At 41.6% G+C, this 14,637-nt stretch overlaps 1 protein-coding gene across 1 annotated transcript in view; it reads left to right on the top strand.

Moving 5' to 3' along the window:
* MAPKAPK3 (MAPK activated protein kinase 3) overlaps positions 1–14,637 on the top strand; it is a 47,739-nt gene that overhangs the window by 28,256 nt on the left and 4,846 nt on the right. The window contains exons 2-7 of the mRNA XM_009811595.2: positions 5,813–5,952; positions 6,798–6,862; positions 9,041–9,120; positions 10,860–10,986; positions 12,495–12,570; positions 12,750–12,874. Coding sequence (XP_009809897.1) covers positions 5,813–5,952; positions 6,798–6,862; positions 9,041–9,120; positions 10,860–10,986; positions 12,495–12,570; positions 12,750–12,874 — 613 coding nt within the window. The remainder of the gene's footprint in view (positions 1–5,812; positions 5,953–6,797; positions 6,863–9,040; positions 9,121–10,859; positions 10,987–12,494; positions 12,571–12,749; positions 12,875–14,637) is intronic.

Here is a 14,637-nt window from a genome sequence, read left to right as displayed (position 1 = left end):
GAGGCTTGGAGCAAAAATAATATTTATGTGGTGTGCACTCTCTGGGGATGGAGAAGCAGGAGTGCTCGGAGAGCTAAATTCTTCAGCAGATTTGCTGTACGTCCAGTGAGCAAACTCAAAAGAGCACATCTCTCTCTTAAGCTGTTCTTTTTATTTTTGTCCATTCTACTCTTTCCTCCTATTTTCCCCTTAAAATGTGAGCTTAAGAAATTTGAAGCCTTGTGTGTGAGCTGGAAATTGGTTTCAGAGTGTGACTTCGACACCACATGTAAGCAGTCCTTTCTGAGTCCTCTTCATTTTTGCTTACCGCTGGCAAGATACCAAAGATCTGTTGTAGCTTTTGCCATTTCAAAAGATAAGCCGAGTAGAGATTGGAAGACTGGAGAGAAGAGGTGGATAGAGAAGGGTCCCTCAGTGCAGACAGGAAAACCCTGACACTCAGTAGGCTGAGTGAAAGAATTAGATACCACAGGCAGGGAGTGTTGCAAAATCGTGCCACTTGACTGTGCTCTCCTATTAACTTGGAGAAGCCCACCTCTGGGACTGGCTGTCTACCTGAGCACTGATGGAGATGGCAGTTAATGCCAACTGTGGTAGCAGCTTGGACAGCTCTGCAGGAATCGGGATGACAGTTTGTTTCAATGAAGCATCCAAGCAGATTTAATTTTTGATAGCCTAAGCTGGATTTGAAATAAAAGCAGAAAAGTGAAAGATTTAGTGAGGACCAACTACCTGTGCCTCCTCTGGTTTTATCCCTTGTCTATAGACTGATGCTTCAGTACTAAATGATTTGAGGAGAAACGTGTTCTATTTTTTATTCTATGAAAAAATTCAGTGCTTTCTTTGAGATTTGTGTGTGTGGATTTCCCTACTTGCTGGCTGCCATTGCAAAAAGACACATGTTTCTTGCTGCAGCTTGACTGACGGGCAGTGCTGATGCATGAAGAAGAAAACGTTGATAATTTCAATTCCTTTAGCATTCTAACACAAAGGATGGCTTTATCCCTTATGAAGAGATCTGGAAACAGATAAAGATTGTTAACATTGAACTAATAGATGTAGTGCAAATAATCAGGATGTAATAAAAGACAAAATGTTCGAAGCCATAGTGATAGCTCTTTTTTTCTTTTTTCCACCTCTTCTTTTTGTAGCATGGGGAGGGAGGAGATGAAAGAAACATTATCCAAGCCTTTGCCATCAACCCCTCTTGAATAAAGAACGACTGGAAGAGCTGCTCTGCAGCAAATGGTGTTAGTTTCTGTGTATCAGCGTGAATTTAGATTCCAAAGCTTATTTGTAGGATTCAGCATTTTTGTAACAGCTACATGCAAAGAGGGAAGAAAGCAAAAGAAGTGAGACATTTACCTACTTATGCCTGAGCCGAGACTTTTTTTCCCCTGCTAGAAAAAGAAATAAAACTATATTTAAGTGCCTATATACCAGTATTGCATGTGGAGGACCCCTAGGACTGAAAGTTTCTGCTGGTCCCATTTCTGTTTTAATAATGGGAAGCCTTCCTGTGGGGAAAATAGTGTGGAGATTATAAAACTGATTGTCTATGGAAGGAGAGTTCAGATTTGGGAATTGGTGCAAGTAAGTAAAAGATGCTTGCAGTGTCAGATGCTGCTTTAATGTGGCACGTGCAATAGATGAGAACTGAGCCTGTAACAGGTCTAACCCAAGCACCACACTGTTTGGAACTAGGAGGAATTGTGGAAGTTTAAAATAAATAAAAAAGCATATGTGCTGGGGGTCTTAATCCCCTATGTAGGGAACAGATCGTAGGTGTATTAGTAATCTGTGTAGTCTGCTAGTGCCTATTAAAGAGAAAGTCACAAAAAAGTCATTGCTTCCTGTCCTCAGCCTGTTTCGTACCTGTGCCCATGAATATCCTCTCTCTCTGTTACAGTTTCACAGTCCAGAAAATCACTTGCTGCTCCCTGGAGTCCTTAGAAGGCTATTTCCCGTATAGATCAGACTATTAAGGTATGAGGGTTCCTGCTGTCCTTCCTTGCTTACACAACACTGAATCAATGGAAAAGCAATTAGAAGATACTGTGTCACTTTTTAGTCTCCGTTTTTTTTCTATCAACAAATTCTGCACAGGGAGAAATTTCACAGAGCTGGCCTTCCAAGCTGCAGTTTAGAATTTGTTTTGCAGGTGCTTGCTAACCTGAGTTAGGCCATTACCCCAGAATTTAGAGTTCAGGCCTCCCTCTACCGCCAGGCCCTGAATTAGCAGGGCATCCTGGAGTGTCTGCTGGTATCTGCCCTGTTGTTCCTCCGAAACAGGCGGAGCACACCCCATGGCGCAGCTCCCTTCCCTCTCCAGCTTTTTCAGATATCAAGAAGAGTTGTGTGAATCACTAGGGATTAGGGCTCTAGAGCTCTTGTACTTTCTTGCCTTCCATCACCTGTGTTTTTGGTCATCTCCTTGTGAATAACTGTTAATACTTGCTTCATCTGCTTCTTTTAGGCAATGGTTCGGTAACGCTGAGCTCCAGAAAAATAGTTTTCTGCTGCGCAGCTCCTGTTCCAAACTGTCTTGCACGACCATGCACATAGGCATTCCCTCACTGTTATGAAAAGGCTGCTGTGCATTGTACATTGGATCACTGATCTGGCTTCATGAAAAATTGGGAGAAGGGGCATGTTTCTTGGGTTTGTCTTGTTTTGAAGTTAGGTTGGTTCATGATCCTGCCCATCGTGACAAGCTGTGACCCAGCTGAACTGTGTGGGAACTCTGGGGGGATGACTGGGGGCTCCTTGAGCTGATACTGTTTGACAAAGCTGCTCTTTCCTCAAACCAGCGTGAACTAGCAGTGCTGGAAAACTTATCTGTAACTCTGGGTTTGTTCACAACTACCTCTGCACTTCTGTAGAATGTCAGGGGAACCTGGTCATAGTCTTCTCGAACCTATTGCAGCAATAGAAGCACAATCTCTCTTCAGGCTCAGGAAGGTAGCAGAATGTCCGTTTATGTTTTTTGCAAGTTTGTTAAATTTAACCATACAGCTAGAATTTCAGTCTGTGTTTCTAAGCCATCACCTAAATTTTGTAGAAATCGGTGCTTTCAACCTCGCCTGGCTTTCATTTTACAGATCCCTGCGTCTCTAAGATGTCTTAAAAGGTATACTTATGGTCTTCCAGTTTTAGTCATAAGGAAAAGATTTAATTTATTTTTAAGGCTCAGAAGGAGAAATCCAAAGGTTAACAGTTGGTTGATATATCAGATGTTGCTTGGTATGTGTATCTGCTCTTTATTTTTGCATTTCCTTTTCTCTGCTTCTCCAGGTGTCATCTTGACATGAGTACATTCAAGCTTGGCACTAAGGAGTATATGAAACTTGCTTGTAGGGGTGGAGAAAAGAAACTGCAGCATCCTTGTGTGCATCAAAATGCCTTGTAAAAGGTCTTTAGAGAGTGAGAATTCAATTCTGTGAAACAATTTTCATAAGCACTTGGTACAAACATGAAAAACAATATCTCTGCACACTGTGCAAGCACAAGATACACAGATTATAGTGCAGTTAACATTAGTGAAGAGAATGGTTATGTGTAATTAGTAGCACAGGATAGGCAAGAAGGTTTTTGAAGCATTCTGCTCAGAAGTGGCATTAATCCAGTAATATCCAAGCAGTAAACCCTGTAATGCTTTTCTAAATGGCGTGGTTAGTTCTGAGGGTGTTTGGGCTTTATTGTTGCACACATAATTTAATGAACTTTTAAAGAGACCTCTAGGCAACAGCCCAAACTCAGAAGGGCAGAGGGGAAAATGCTGATAGACAGTCCTACTGAGCTAGAACACAGTGGCTGTGAAGGAAAAGCTGCTGAATGGGCTGATGGCTGAAAGAAGTAAAGCAACTGCACTTGGACTCACTAATGGGCTTTTTGTCCAAATTGGAGCCATCGCTTTCTTTAGGAAGTTATTTGTGTTGGAAATCAGGCCATAGCCAGGCTGGAGCAGGAAGGAAGAGGCGGATAGTTAGTGATCTCAAAAGGGTGTGCTCTGGGTGCAGAACGACAGCTGTGGAAGAAGTAGGTTGGATTGCAAGGGCATTGAACTCAGCAAGAAAGCTTCTTCAGCTCCTTGCACCACTGAAAATCTGCCTGGAGCCTTTGGAGCAGAGCTGTGAGGGAGCCTGGAGGGTGGTCGTGGTGGTGAGGCTCGCTGCCCATTCAGCTGAGGAGCTAGCAGCCCTCCTGAGGCCGCTTGTCCCCTTCTGCAACCTCTCTGTGCTTCACAAAAATACAGAAATGTGCACTTGGCAGAGGAATACTTGTCCCCCTTTTCCTGTTCCCAGCCTGGAAAAGAAGAGAACCCTCTTACCTTCTGTCCAGTGGTTCCCGAGCACTTCCCCAGCGTTTCATAAAGTGTTACAGGCCTTTCCTGCCATGTTTACTGTGTCTGTGTTGCTGAAAGGGACGTTGAAGCAGCAAAGAAGTATAAGCTTTTTTTTTTTCCCAGTGATGCAAATTGTTTGTATTGGAGTCAATAAAGAAACCAGAATTTGCGACTTCCTTCCTGTGACCTTTAAATCATGCATTTCCCTATATTGAGAGGTGCCTGTGACACCATTTGTGCCTTAGCTTGGCAATTGGATGGAAAAGCAATCTCATTTTCCTGGGCTGATTCATAGGTCCCTAATGACAGGTTACATGCTAATACTTGTTTTCAGCAATTATCATGCAGTTGTGTTTTGACTGGGACCTAATAGCAAATATGAGTGAGAGGAGCTTCAGGCTAAGGCCTAATAGTGCAGCAATGATAGTTTTTGTTTGCCTGTTTGGAAACAGTTCCCCCACAGTTGTTGTAGTCCTTTTCTAAGGCAAATAGATCAGAGGTGATTCCTCTTTGCTTGTTTTTTATTCTGCTTCAATGCATTTGACAATGCTTTATATAGCATCAGTTTTGTTGCTGCTCCATCATTACAATGATTATTACTACAGGTCATAAAGTATCAAACTCAGATCACAGCTGTATTGTGTAGGAACCATATAAATGTGCAGTAAAGAGAGTCTCTGTCACAAAGTGTTAGTGGTGTCTAGACAGACAAGGCAGAGAAGAGAAGGCATGATTCAGCACTGTGTCCCTGTTGCACAAAAGCTCAGTTGCAGAATCTGATAGAGAGCAGTTCTTCAAATGGGAAGGGACACGTTTCTTGTGTACAAGGTTGCAGGATCAGGAAAGATGAGCTCTTACCTCCCTTCTAGAGATTAGCACCTTTAAAATAAACTGGCCTTGCATGTGACAGAGAAAGAAGCTCAAGCATCTAGAAAGTCAGAGGTCCCTTTCTGACCCTGATGGGGTCAGAAATTTGTGTAGCATTTAAGAAGCGCATTCAGAGTCAGTGTGAAAGTCCTTGTTTTAAATCTCACTGACCTTTAAGGATTTGCATTGCACCTAGAAGTCTCTTCTCCCAGCAGCTGGGGGGCGGGTAAGAGGGTTATTGTCCTTAGCAGAGGGATTCTCCTCTGTTTGCAGGTGCTGCAAACAAGTAGGAAAAAAATTGCTGTTTTCCATCCAGAGGTGAGTAAGATGGGTCTGTCTCCATCTCAGGTTAAAAATCTCTCCTGGCTGCCACTCGAGGTCCTTCCAGTTCCAAGGGACCAGTTGTTTCTGTATTCCTCAATCTAGGAAGTTGGACAGCCCAGAGATGGTGAAAGTCTTGTGATGGATTGGCATCCTTTGGCTGGAGAAAGTGCTAAGAGTAGCCTCTGCCGCCATCTTTGAGCTCAAATGCATGTAGGTGCCAATTTAAAGCAGAATTATGCTGGCTCACTGACATTGCTCTCTCCTATTTCTTTACAGCTCCTGTATGACAACCCAAAAGCCCGTCAGGAAGTAGAATATCACTGGCGAGCATCAGGGTGTCCCCACATTGTCCATGTTCTGGATGTTTATGAGAATATACATCATGGAAAGAGATGCCTTCTCATTGTCATGGAATGGTATGGACCAGCAGCATTCCCCCACCAAACATTGCTCTTTGAGGGGGTGGAGGGAGTGGGAGAGTGTGTTGGGTTAGATGAGAGTTAGGTGAGCTTTCTTAGCAGCACAATTTTAGTTTGCACAGCAAACCTTTTGTTGTCTTTATGGAACTGGTAGGGAAATGTGTAGCAGCTCCAGCCATCTTGTATGAGGGAGGAATGAGGAACCTTAACCAGAAAACAAATTTTCCTTGTACTCCATGACAATTGTTCTCATTAAAGCATTGACTAATTAATACAATCTTGAAAGATATGTCTCTACAAATATGATGCACTTTGATTGTGATTGGCTTCCAACTTCAGATGTAAATCTATGATCTGACATGATCCTTTTTGCTACTATTTTGACTCTTAACTTTCCTATTCTCTCCTTGATCTGTAATACCACAGTTACTGTCTTCTTCATTGGGGACAAATTAATAATCTTTTTCAGTATCTCTGCTTCCTTCTTTCTCTTCTCTTCATCTCCAATCCTCACGTAAACCAAAATTACTGTCAGCCTCCCAGTGCCAGCGTATCTGACTTCCCTACTGTGTGTGTCATGTTCCTTGTGACAGGGCACATTGAATTGAAAACATCAAAAGTCCTTCGTTTTGTTTTCTTTTCTGTTTATTCCATATCAGAATGGCTTTGTGCATTGATTCAAATGAGTGTGATGTTTAGGAAGCATTGGCATAGGAGGCCTGTAATATCTTCTAATCTGTTCCTGCCATAGTTCTGTGTGATTATATGGATGCACAGTCAGGTGTTAATTTGATGTTTTCTGCTCATGTAAAGGGGGGGGGCGTTTGTGTTCTTTGTTTCAGCATGGAGGGAGGAGAGCTGTTTAGCAGGATCCAGGAGAGAGGAGATCAAGCTTTCACTGAGAGAGGTGAAAAATCACAAGTTTAATTTTAAAGTTTGTGAAAGATGGCTTCTCCCTTTCTCTGTCCCCTTGCTTAGTTCTCTCACAGGAATTTTTCTTTGGTTTGATTTTTGTTTGTAATTTATAATTATTTTTTTTAATTTTCTATCCAAGTCTGTATTAAACAGTTATTTTTAAAAGTTCCTGAATATCAGGAATTACCAGAATTGGCCAAGTTCAGGCACAATGTGGAAGGTTTAGAGGAAGATTCTTCATACAAATCTGCTCAGCTTCTTCATTCTGAACCACCACAGCCTGTTACTCTAGTTCCTGGTCTCCTGCCAGACCACCTCTAACATGATCAGTGCAGCTCCTACTGTGATTTCTCTTCTGGCTGTCCCTCAAACAACATCACTGTGCACAGCTATACTGTTAGGTGATGAATATAACGAGCAAATCACATTTGATGAAACATCTCTTATTCAAGAGTTTTAAAGTACTACTTGAAAGGAAGTGTTATTAGCCACACTGTAAACAAGCCTGCTCATCTGTAATAGGGACTATGTGCAAGTTTAAAGACCCGGTATGAGTCAGTGACAGAGCTTGTAATAGAATAGTATTGCCATTTTTATTGTCTTTGCTATTTATTATTTGCAGAGTACCACAGGTGTGCTTGACTGGTTCTCCTTGCCCCTTCACAACAGACAAAACCTTGTTTCTGCTCAGGAGTAAAAATGTTAGTGTTTGGAATTAGCATCGTGACAAAATGATTAGAAGAAAAAGAATTTACACCTGAGCTTGTAAATTACTGTGACTGCTTTGCAAGTCTGGTATAGAGGCCAGGCTTTTTTTGATCCTGTGTTTCCTAGCCTGGGATGAATCCTTTAAGTGGTATGAGACTTGTGTAGGGAAAACAAGCATTTTCAGGAACTTTATTTGTTCCTAAAATACAAGATTCCAGGGGGGGGAGACTGGTTCTGTGATCATTAGTGACTCCACTCTGCTAAAAACATGATTTTTCTACATTAAATACCATTGTATAACATTCTGAATACTTACTCAGAAATCGTCTGGGAGTGTTAAGCAAAAAAACCACCTTCATTCTTTCCTGAGATAAATGAGCCCTGTTTCACTGAATTCCCCAGGTTCACTGGCTGTTTATGTATCAGCCACAACTTCCCATTAGGAGCCAGGGTTTTTGGCCTGGGCCAGGAAGCAGGAGGTTGTGCGAGGTTTTCCCCCGAAGATGAGTGTTTCTGCCTTCTGGTTGTCCTTGCCTGAGATTGTGTAATTTCAATCTCAAGCTATGTGAAAAAGGATTCCAGGTTACAGTACAAGAATTTCTACCTTCTCTCTCACTACTGTAGCTGAGGTTTCTACCTGTGCAGAAAACAGAGCATCAGGTTGAAGTTGCTGATTCTGTTTCCCTGCCAATGGAGAAGTAATATAATGCTCACTTGGTACAATGGGAATGTCACTCCTCCCTGCTCTGAAACCTCCCCCTGTGTAACTGAACTCTTCCAGACTTCAAGAGTACTGCTGTTGCAAGGCAGCTCACCAACCACTAGAATTTCCCACTGGGGTTATGTTAAATTTTAGAAACATATTATTTCAAAGGTGGCGGTTTGGGCTTTGCAGAATAGAACTGTTGATTTTGTTTCTCCTGAGGAAAAACTCCTAAAGACAGTGAGGAATGAAGATGTGACCTATCCTAAAATTACTATATTGTTATGTTGCTCTATTTTTAGAAAATCTGTTAGATCCTCCTATTACCCCTGAACTAGAAGCTGAAAGTTAAACTTCTGACTTGGAACACCAAGGACAACCTGTCCTGGACAATCAGGGATATGTCCTGGTTGGGACCCCTTTCTCCACAGTCTTGCATGTTGCTTGCATACCTGCTCTGCTCTTGCTGCTTTTCTGGTGAGCAAATTAAAGCACAAATTTACAAAATCATAAAAAGCAGGAGTCTCAACCGTTCAGTTGCAGTGCCTGCTCAGGAGGAGGGCTGAGCAGCCAGAGAATTGGGGGGTATGGTTGCCTGCAAAACCAAAACACAGCTGTTAGGGCTAATTTTAGGTTTTCTAGTCTTGACGTTAGCCCTGTATTCCAGCAAGCTGTTCGTAAGTCATAAGTATTCCCAAGCATGTCCCTGAGTTACAGTGGGAATGTTAATGTGACCTTTCTCTAAAATTGTATTTATAGAGGCCTCTGAGATAATGAGAGACATCGGAACAGCCATCCAGTATCTGCATTCAATGAACATTGCCCATAGAGACGTCAAGGTGAGGCCTGAACGTGTGTGGGCAGGGAGAAAAGAGCGTAAGGCAGAAAAAGGAATGGGCAGTGGTGGTTTAAATAGAACTAGGAGTACAATCAGACGGTCAAAGCGTCCCTATTCCTCTGCCAGTGTGAGAAGGGATCTGTTAGCAACTACTTTGCTACTAGTCAAAGGTCAGAATATTCATGTGTGCTAATACCTTCCAGCTGTATACGGAATGCAAAAGAACCTGGTGATAGTCAGATGGTTAATTAAAGAGGTACTACCAACTTGCAATCCAGTTAATTAACAAGACAATAACAGTGCCTGAAGTGAACTTACACTAGATGCTAAACCGCTATGTACAGTCTTGGCCAGTTATTAGTTGTTTTCAGAATCATACTTGCCTAAAAAAACCCCAAAAAACAGCAAAACAAACAAAAAACCCTTCAGAAACCAGAGAAACAGTATACATGAGAAGAATAATACCAATTCCATGCATCCAGCCCACTTTAATTGTATATGTAAATATTTGGGAAAATGGGAAGATCTCAGTTACTGCCATGTGAAACAGTGTGTTCTATTAGCTAAAGTTTGTACCCAGATCTTGTTGTAGAGATTTGACAGGGTTTGTAGTACTGTATTTTGTTTTCATTCTGTAAAGTGCACAGCATAAGCAAAGACAAGATAGCTGCACGAAGGCATTTCTAGTGCAGCGATATGGCAGTGTGGTGGAATGTGCTGGAGAGCAGGTCACAGTGATGGACTGAGGCATCTGATTGATTCCACAGTTTTGAGTTTGTGAATTTTCTACAGATGCTTCTGTGTGTTTAGCTGGAGGGAGAACTGCTATTGCTTGGTGTCACTGAGGGGTATGTTTGAGGGTTCTTTAGGGATGGAGAACAGTTCAGAGACTAAAAATCTATTCACTTTTGTGGAGCTATGTGCCATTGCCTATCACCAGCACAGAAACAGAAGTGCTTAGCCCCAAACATGCCCTACACACTCAGTGAACTAACATAGAAATGGTTCAAATTGCTTAGTAGATCCTAAATCCTGTTTTCTTGCAAGCCCTTCCTTCTTCTGTATGTCCCTAAACACTAGCATGAGAGAGGACATAGCTTCCTTATGACTGAGAAACTCAAAAACAAGTTCAAACAATTGCAGATTCTAGAGATGTGCTGTTAATCATGTTCTTGTGCATAAGAGCTTGTACTTCCCTCTCTGCCACTTCTGGTTTTGGAGGGCCTTTATGGAGTGTGGAGCAAGAGTGGAATTAACTCAGGTTTCAGGAGGCAAGGAGCAGGCAGGGGACTGTGTCTATATCAGTTAATTCTGATGGAGTTACATCAGTTGCTTATAGAGAGTTTGGCTGATGACTTGTCTTGTCTTCTACCTCAGGTACCTGAGTGCAGTACAGAGCGCTGTCAAATCAACTGGTGTTGATCAGACAGAACAATCCTAGTTAAGTGCAGTGAGCTAGAGAGAGGCTCAAGAAGCCAGACCTGATGCCCATTGGACCTGATGAGAGTCTTGTGATTTGCTCTCCTAAATACCATGTTGAGATGGATGTTGATCCTCAGTCTGAGCAAAAATGCTACATGTTGGGAGGGAACTTTCTGCATGGTATGGTGGGGATGTGAGAAAAGTAGGATGACCTAGATGCTGGTGGTGATCCAGGCAAGCGGGAATGGTTTGACCTTTCAGCTCATTAGAGACATCTCTTCATTGTCCAGTTCATTCTTTCTCTTGCTGGCCTTTCAGCCTGAAAACTTGCTTTACACATCTAAAGAGAAGGATACTGTACTCAAACTCACAGACTTCGGCTTTGCCAAAGAAACCACTGTACAAAATGCACTGCAGACCCCCTGTTACACTCCTTATTATGTGGGTAAGTTATCCGAGATGCATTTCTTTTGTGTTTCAGTCTGTCATCCTTCCCCTTATAGTGGCCCTGTGGACTGTAGGAGCGTATGGGAAATCTATTGTGGATGTAATGCAGAGAGGTAGCCTGCAGAATTTAAACTGGCATCTAACCCAAACCTAGTCTAGTTCCAGCACAGTTCAGTGCTCCTGCTTGCTTTCTTGGTTGCAGAGGAAACAGCCTTAACAGGGGATGCAAATGAGGATCAAAGAGAGAGAACGTGTTGCTTCTGATTACGCTTGAAGCAATCCTGATGTTTCTTCTGAATGATGCAATAAAAGCCATAATTTGAATTTAGCTTCATGGTTATTTGGGTGTTTCCTTGCAAAACTTCCCTTAGCTTAAGTAATGCAATAAAAGAGAATAGGGCGAGTATTCCCTCAGCTGTAAGGCTTCTTAAAGCTGGCAAATGGAGGAATTAGTAATAGAAGACCAAAGTGCATTGATCATAGCTGAATTTTTGCCTGCATTTTGTCCAAAGACAGAGCACTGTGTGATGAATGCCACCAGCAGACTGTCCTTTATGCACTCATTTTAGAGTATGTCCCTTTTGGTCTTTGAGTTAATCATCATTTACCACATGGTATGACTGAGACAGTCTGCACTTGGAATTTCTTTGGAGGAAAAAGGGCTTAATTTTTTGGAAGAATTATTTCTCTTCTATGATGTAAGTTTTTATAGTTTTTTGTACTGAAAGGTATTGTTATTCATTGTTAGCAGAGAATTACGATAGCAATATTTTTTTCTGATGCTTTCTTCTAAATTTTTTTAACCTGGGATTAGTGATAAAATGTTAAGGAACTTAGAAATATATGTTTTTATGCCTTTGTATACAAACAGGCTGACATTTCCCCTCTCAACACCTTTTTATAAACTGTCATGATTGCTGTATGTTTAGAGAATCATTTTCCTTACAAAATCAAGCTCCCTGCCTGTTCACCTACTCCAGGAAAAAAAAAAAAAAAAGAAACCCTTCTAAATGTATCTCTCTATAATTTTGTAACTTAGTGAAAAAAAGTATAATGGTCTGGAGGCCAAAGAAAAATATATTGGTCTGTAGTTGCTGGAGCTAAACACAGTCCACGTAGGTACTGTTCAAAATTTTATCACAGCTCAAGTAGGTCCTTTCTGTTCTGATTTCTGGAACATATGCTCCTGCCTCTTTCAGTGCAGTGTCTCCCTGTACACATTTAGCTATAGCTCCTTCTGCTTTTCTGTAATCTTAGTACTCTCTTGAGCAGAGAGACACTAAGGTGAAGAGTAGGGCATTTTGCCAGCTCCATTAGTCCTTCTTAAAGCTACATTAGGTGTGTTTAGGAACTTGCCAGTAGAAAATACTACCCAGTTCCTGCAGTGAGTTGCATTTTTTTAATGCCTCCAATATTTGTTGTTGAAGTGTGCTGTTACTTCTAAGATGATGGAGATGAAAGGAAGTATCTGGTACTCTGTTAATTTCTCTTTTTAATCTTCTTCAGCCCCAGAAGTCCTTGGTCCTGAGAAGTATGACAAATCATGTGACATGTGGTCATTGGGTGTCATCACATATATTCTGTAAGTATTTGGAAAGAGGCTTGATGAATGGAAAAAGGACACATCTTATTAAATTTGTACTTAGAAGTAATTAGTCACTAGGATCATATAACCTGCAGAAGAGTATAAGCTTGTATGGGACTTTTTAAGAGATGAAAGGACTTCCCTACTTATAAGAGTTCTTTTATCCACTCTTACAGCCTGTGTGGGTTCCCTCCATTCTACTCAAACACTGGTCAAGCCATTTCTCCAGGGATGAAGAGAAGAATTCGGATGGGGCAATATGGGTTTCCCAATCCAGAGTGGGCTGAAGTATCAGAGGAAGGTAACAATGCTCACTGCTACCTATCAGTATGTGCATGGTGTGCAGTGGTAGAGTGCTTACAAGAGACTATTTCTAAGAACCTGTTCCAGTTTTTGTTTCCCTTTTTTTTTAGAATTTAAATTATTTTTTTGTAACATGATACAGAGAACGACTGGGAACTCAGACACTAGCCAGCAACCTAAGTACTACGGAAAGTAAATGACTACTGAAAACTTTCTTTCAAATTCCAGCTAGCGCTAGTGAATGCAGAGATTAAACCCTCTAGAAACAAAAGTCTTTAATCCTGAGAAAGGAGACTGCCAGGACAGCTGCAATGCAGGCTGAGTTGGAAGAAAGGCAAACTGTCTTAAGAACTCATTCAGTCTTTGCCCTTCTTGGTGATACAGCCAGCAAGGATGGCAAGTTTTCATGCCAGCTTTTTGTGATGTGGGAACTTGCCAGCCACCACTTAAATCAAGGTCAACAATTTATTTTGTATAAGTCATTGACCAAAAGCTGCTGCTGGTCAGCTGTGACCTCGATGGGCTCAAACAAGTGTCCTGAAAGTGGATGTTTTTGATTCCCTCTTATTCTGACACTCTGATAAACTGGAAGTCTCACCTACCCATCATATTAGAGGGAAAGGTTAGCAGCCTCTGGGTACATCTTTTTTTCTAACAAGCCCTTTATATTGCTGTTGCTAGCATCCTATTATTGTCTTCTGTTTAGCAATAACAAATTACCATTGGATAATACTGTCATCTGTGGCACTTTAACCCCTCATTGGATCTCATGGCTGCGTGTGCAGCATGGACTACTGAACATTAAAAAGGAAGATGTTTTACCTATGGGTTGCTGGCTTAATATTTTTTCTGCCTTGGGTCTTGTTCATATTACAGCATTTATTAAAATGCTAGGGGAGCTTGGTGAGAGAACGTTCGCTTGGAAAATCTGTAGGGTTTCTGTATGCTTCCCTGAATGAAGACAGGTGCCCTCTACCTTTGAACCTATTAAGATGAGCTAGTTTATGTGCACATTTTTAGGCTGACTAGGCACCTTCAGCAGACTGCTTCTTTTTGCCCTTCTTTATACTGTTGTTCTTGTCATGGTTTTCTTTATCTAATCATTCCTTCATTGCATCATCTATGGAGGCTTCCTCTAAATTCCCTGCCAGCTTCCTGTGATCATCTTAATGGGCTCTGTTTGTGGTCCCCTCCGTTTGTTTCTTTGTACATTTTAGACTCCAGGTAATCTCTGTAAACCTCCTTTGCAGCCTCTCTGACAAACTGAAGTCTCAATTTGTACTTCTGGCAGCTTCTTACATGCATTTAGTCATCTTGCATTCAATGTTTCTAAAAGAGGACTCTTATTCACAAGTTTTTCTAGGTTCCCCCAAGGAAATTATGCTTAAGTCTTTCTCAGTAATGTCCCTTGGATGTAGTGTTTCCTGCCTGTCCACCTGCATTAATGAAACTCTTGTCCGGACTCTCATCATCTCATATCTCAGTTTCTTAGTACTCTTGCTGTGGCAGATACCATATTCACAGAAAGCTGCTACAAAGCCTGTTTGTACAATCCATTTCTTTGACTTTGTTGTCCTTTTAGTCGCCTCTCAGTTATCAAAGAAAAGTTTATTGTCTTTTTTTTTTTTCTCCCACAGCCTGTGCTAGTTTTTGTCTTCTACCATTTCTCAAAACATCAGCTTATGCATTTATTCAGCCCATAATGCCGAGCTTGTCGCCATCTTCCAGACAGGCAGTTTGGTAGCTTTCTGTTCCTATGTT

This window comes from Gavia stellata, chromosome 12 (assembly GCF_030936135.1).
Source record: "Gavia stellata isolate bGavSte3 chromosome 12, bGavSte3.hap2, whole genome shotgun sequence".
Lineage (NCBI taxonomy): Eukaryota > Metazoa > Chordata > Aves > Gaviiformes > Gaviidae > Gavia > Gavia stellata.
Note: the sequence above shows the minus strand (reverse complement) of the source record. Positions and strands in the feature narration are given on the sequence as shown.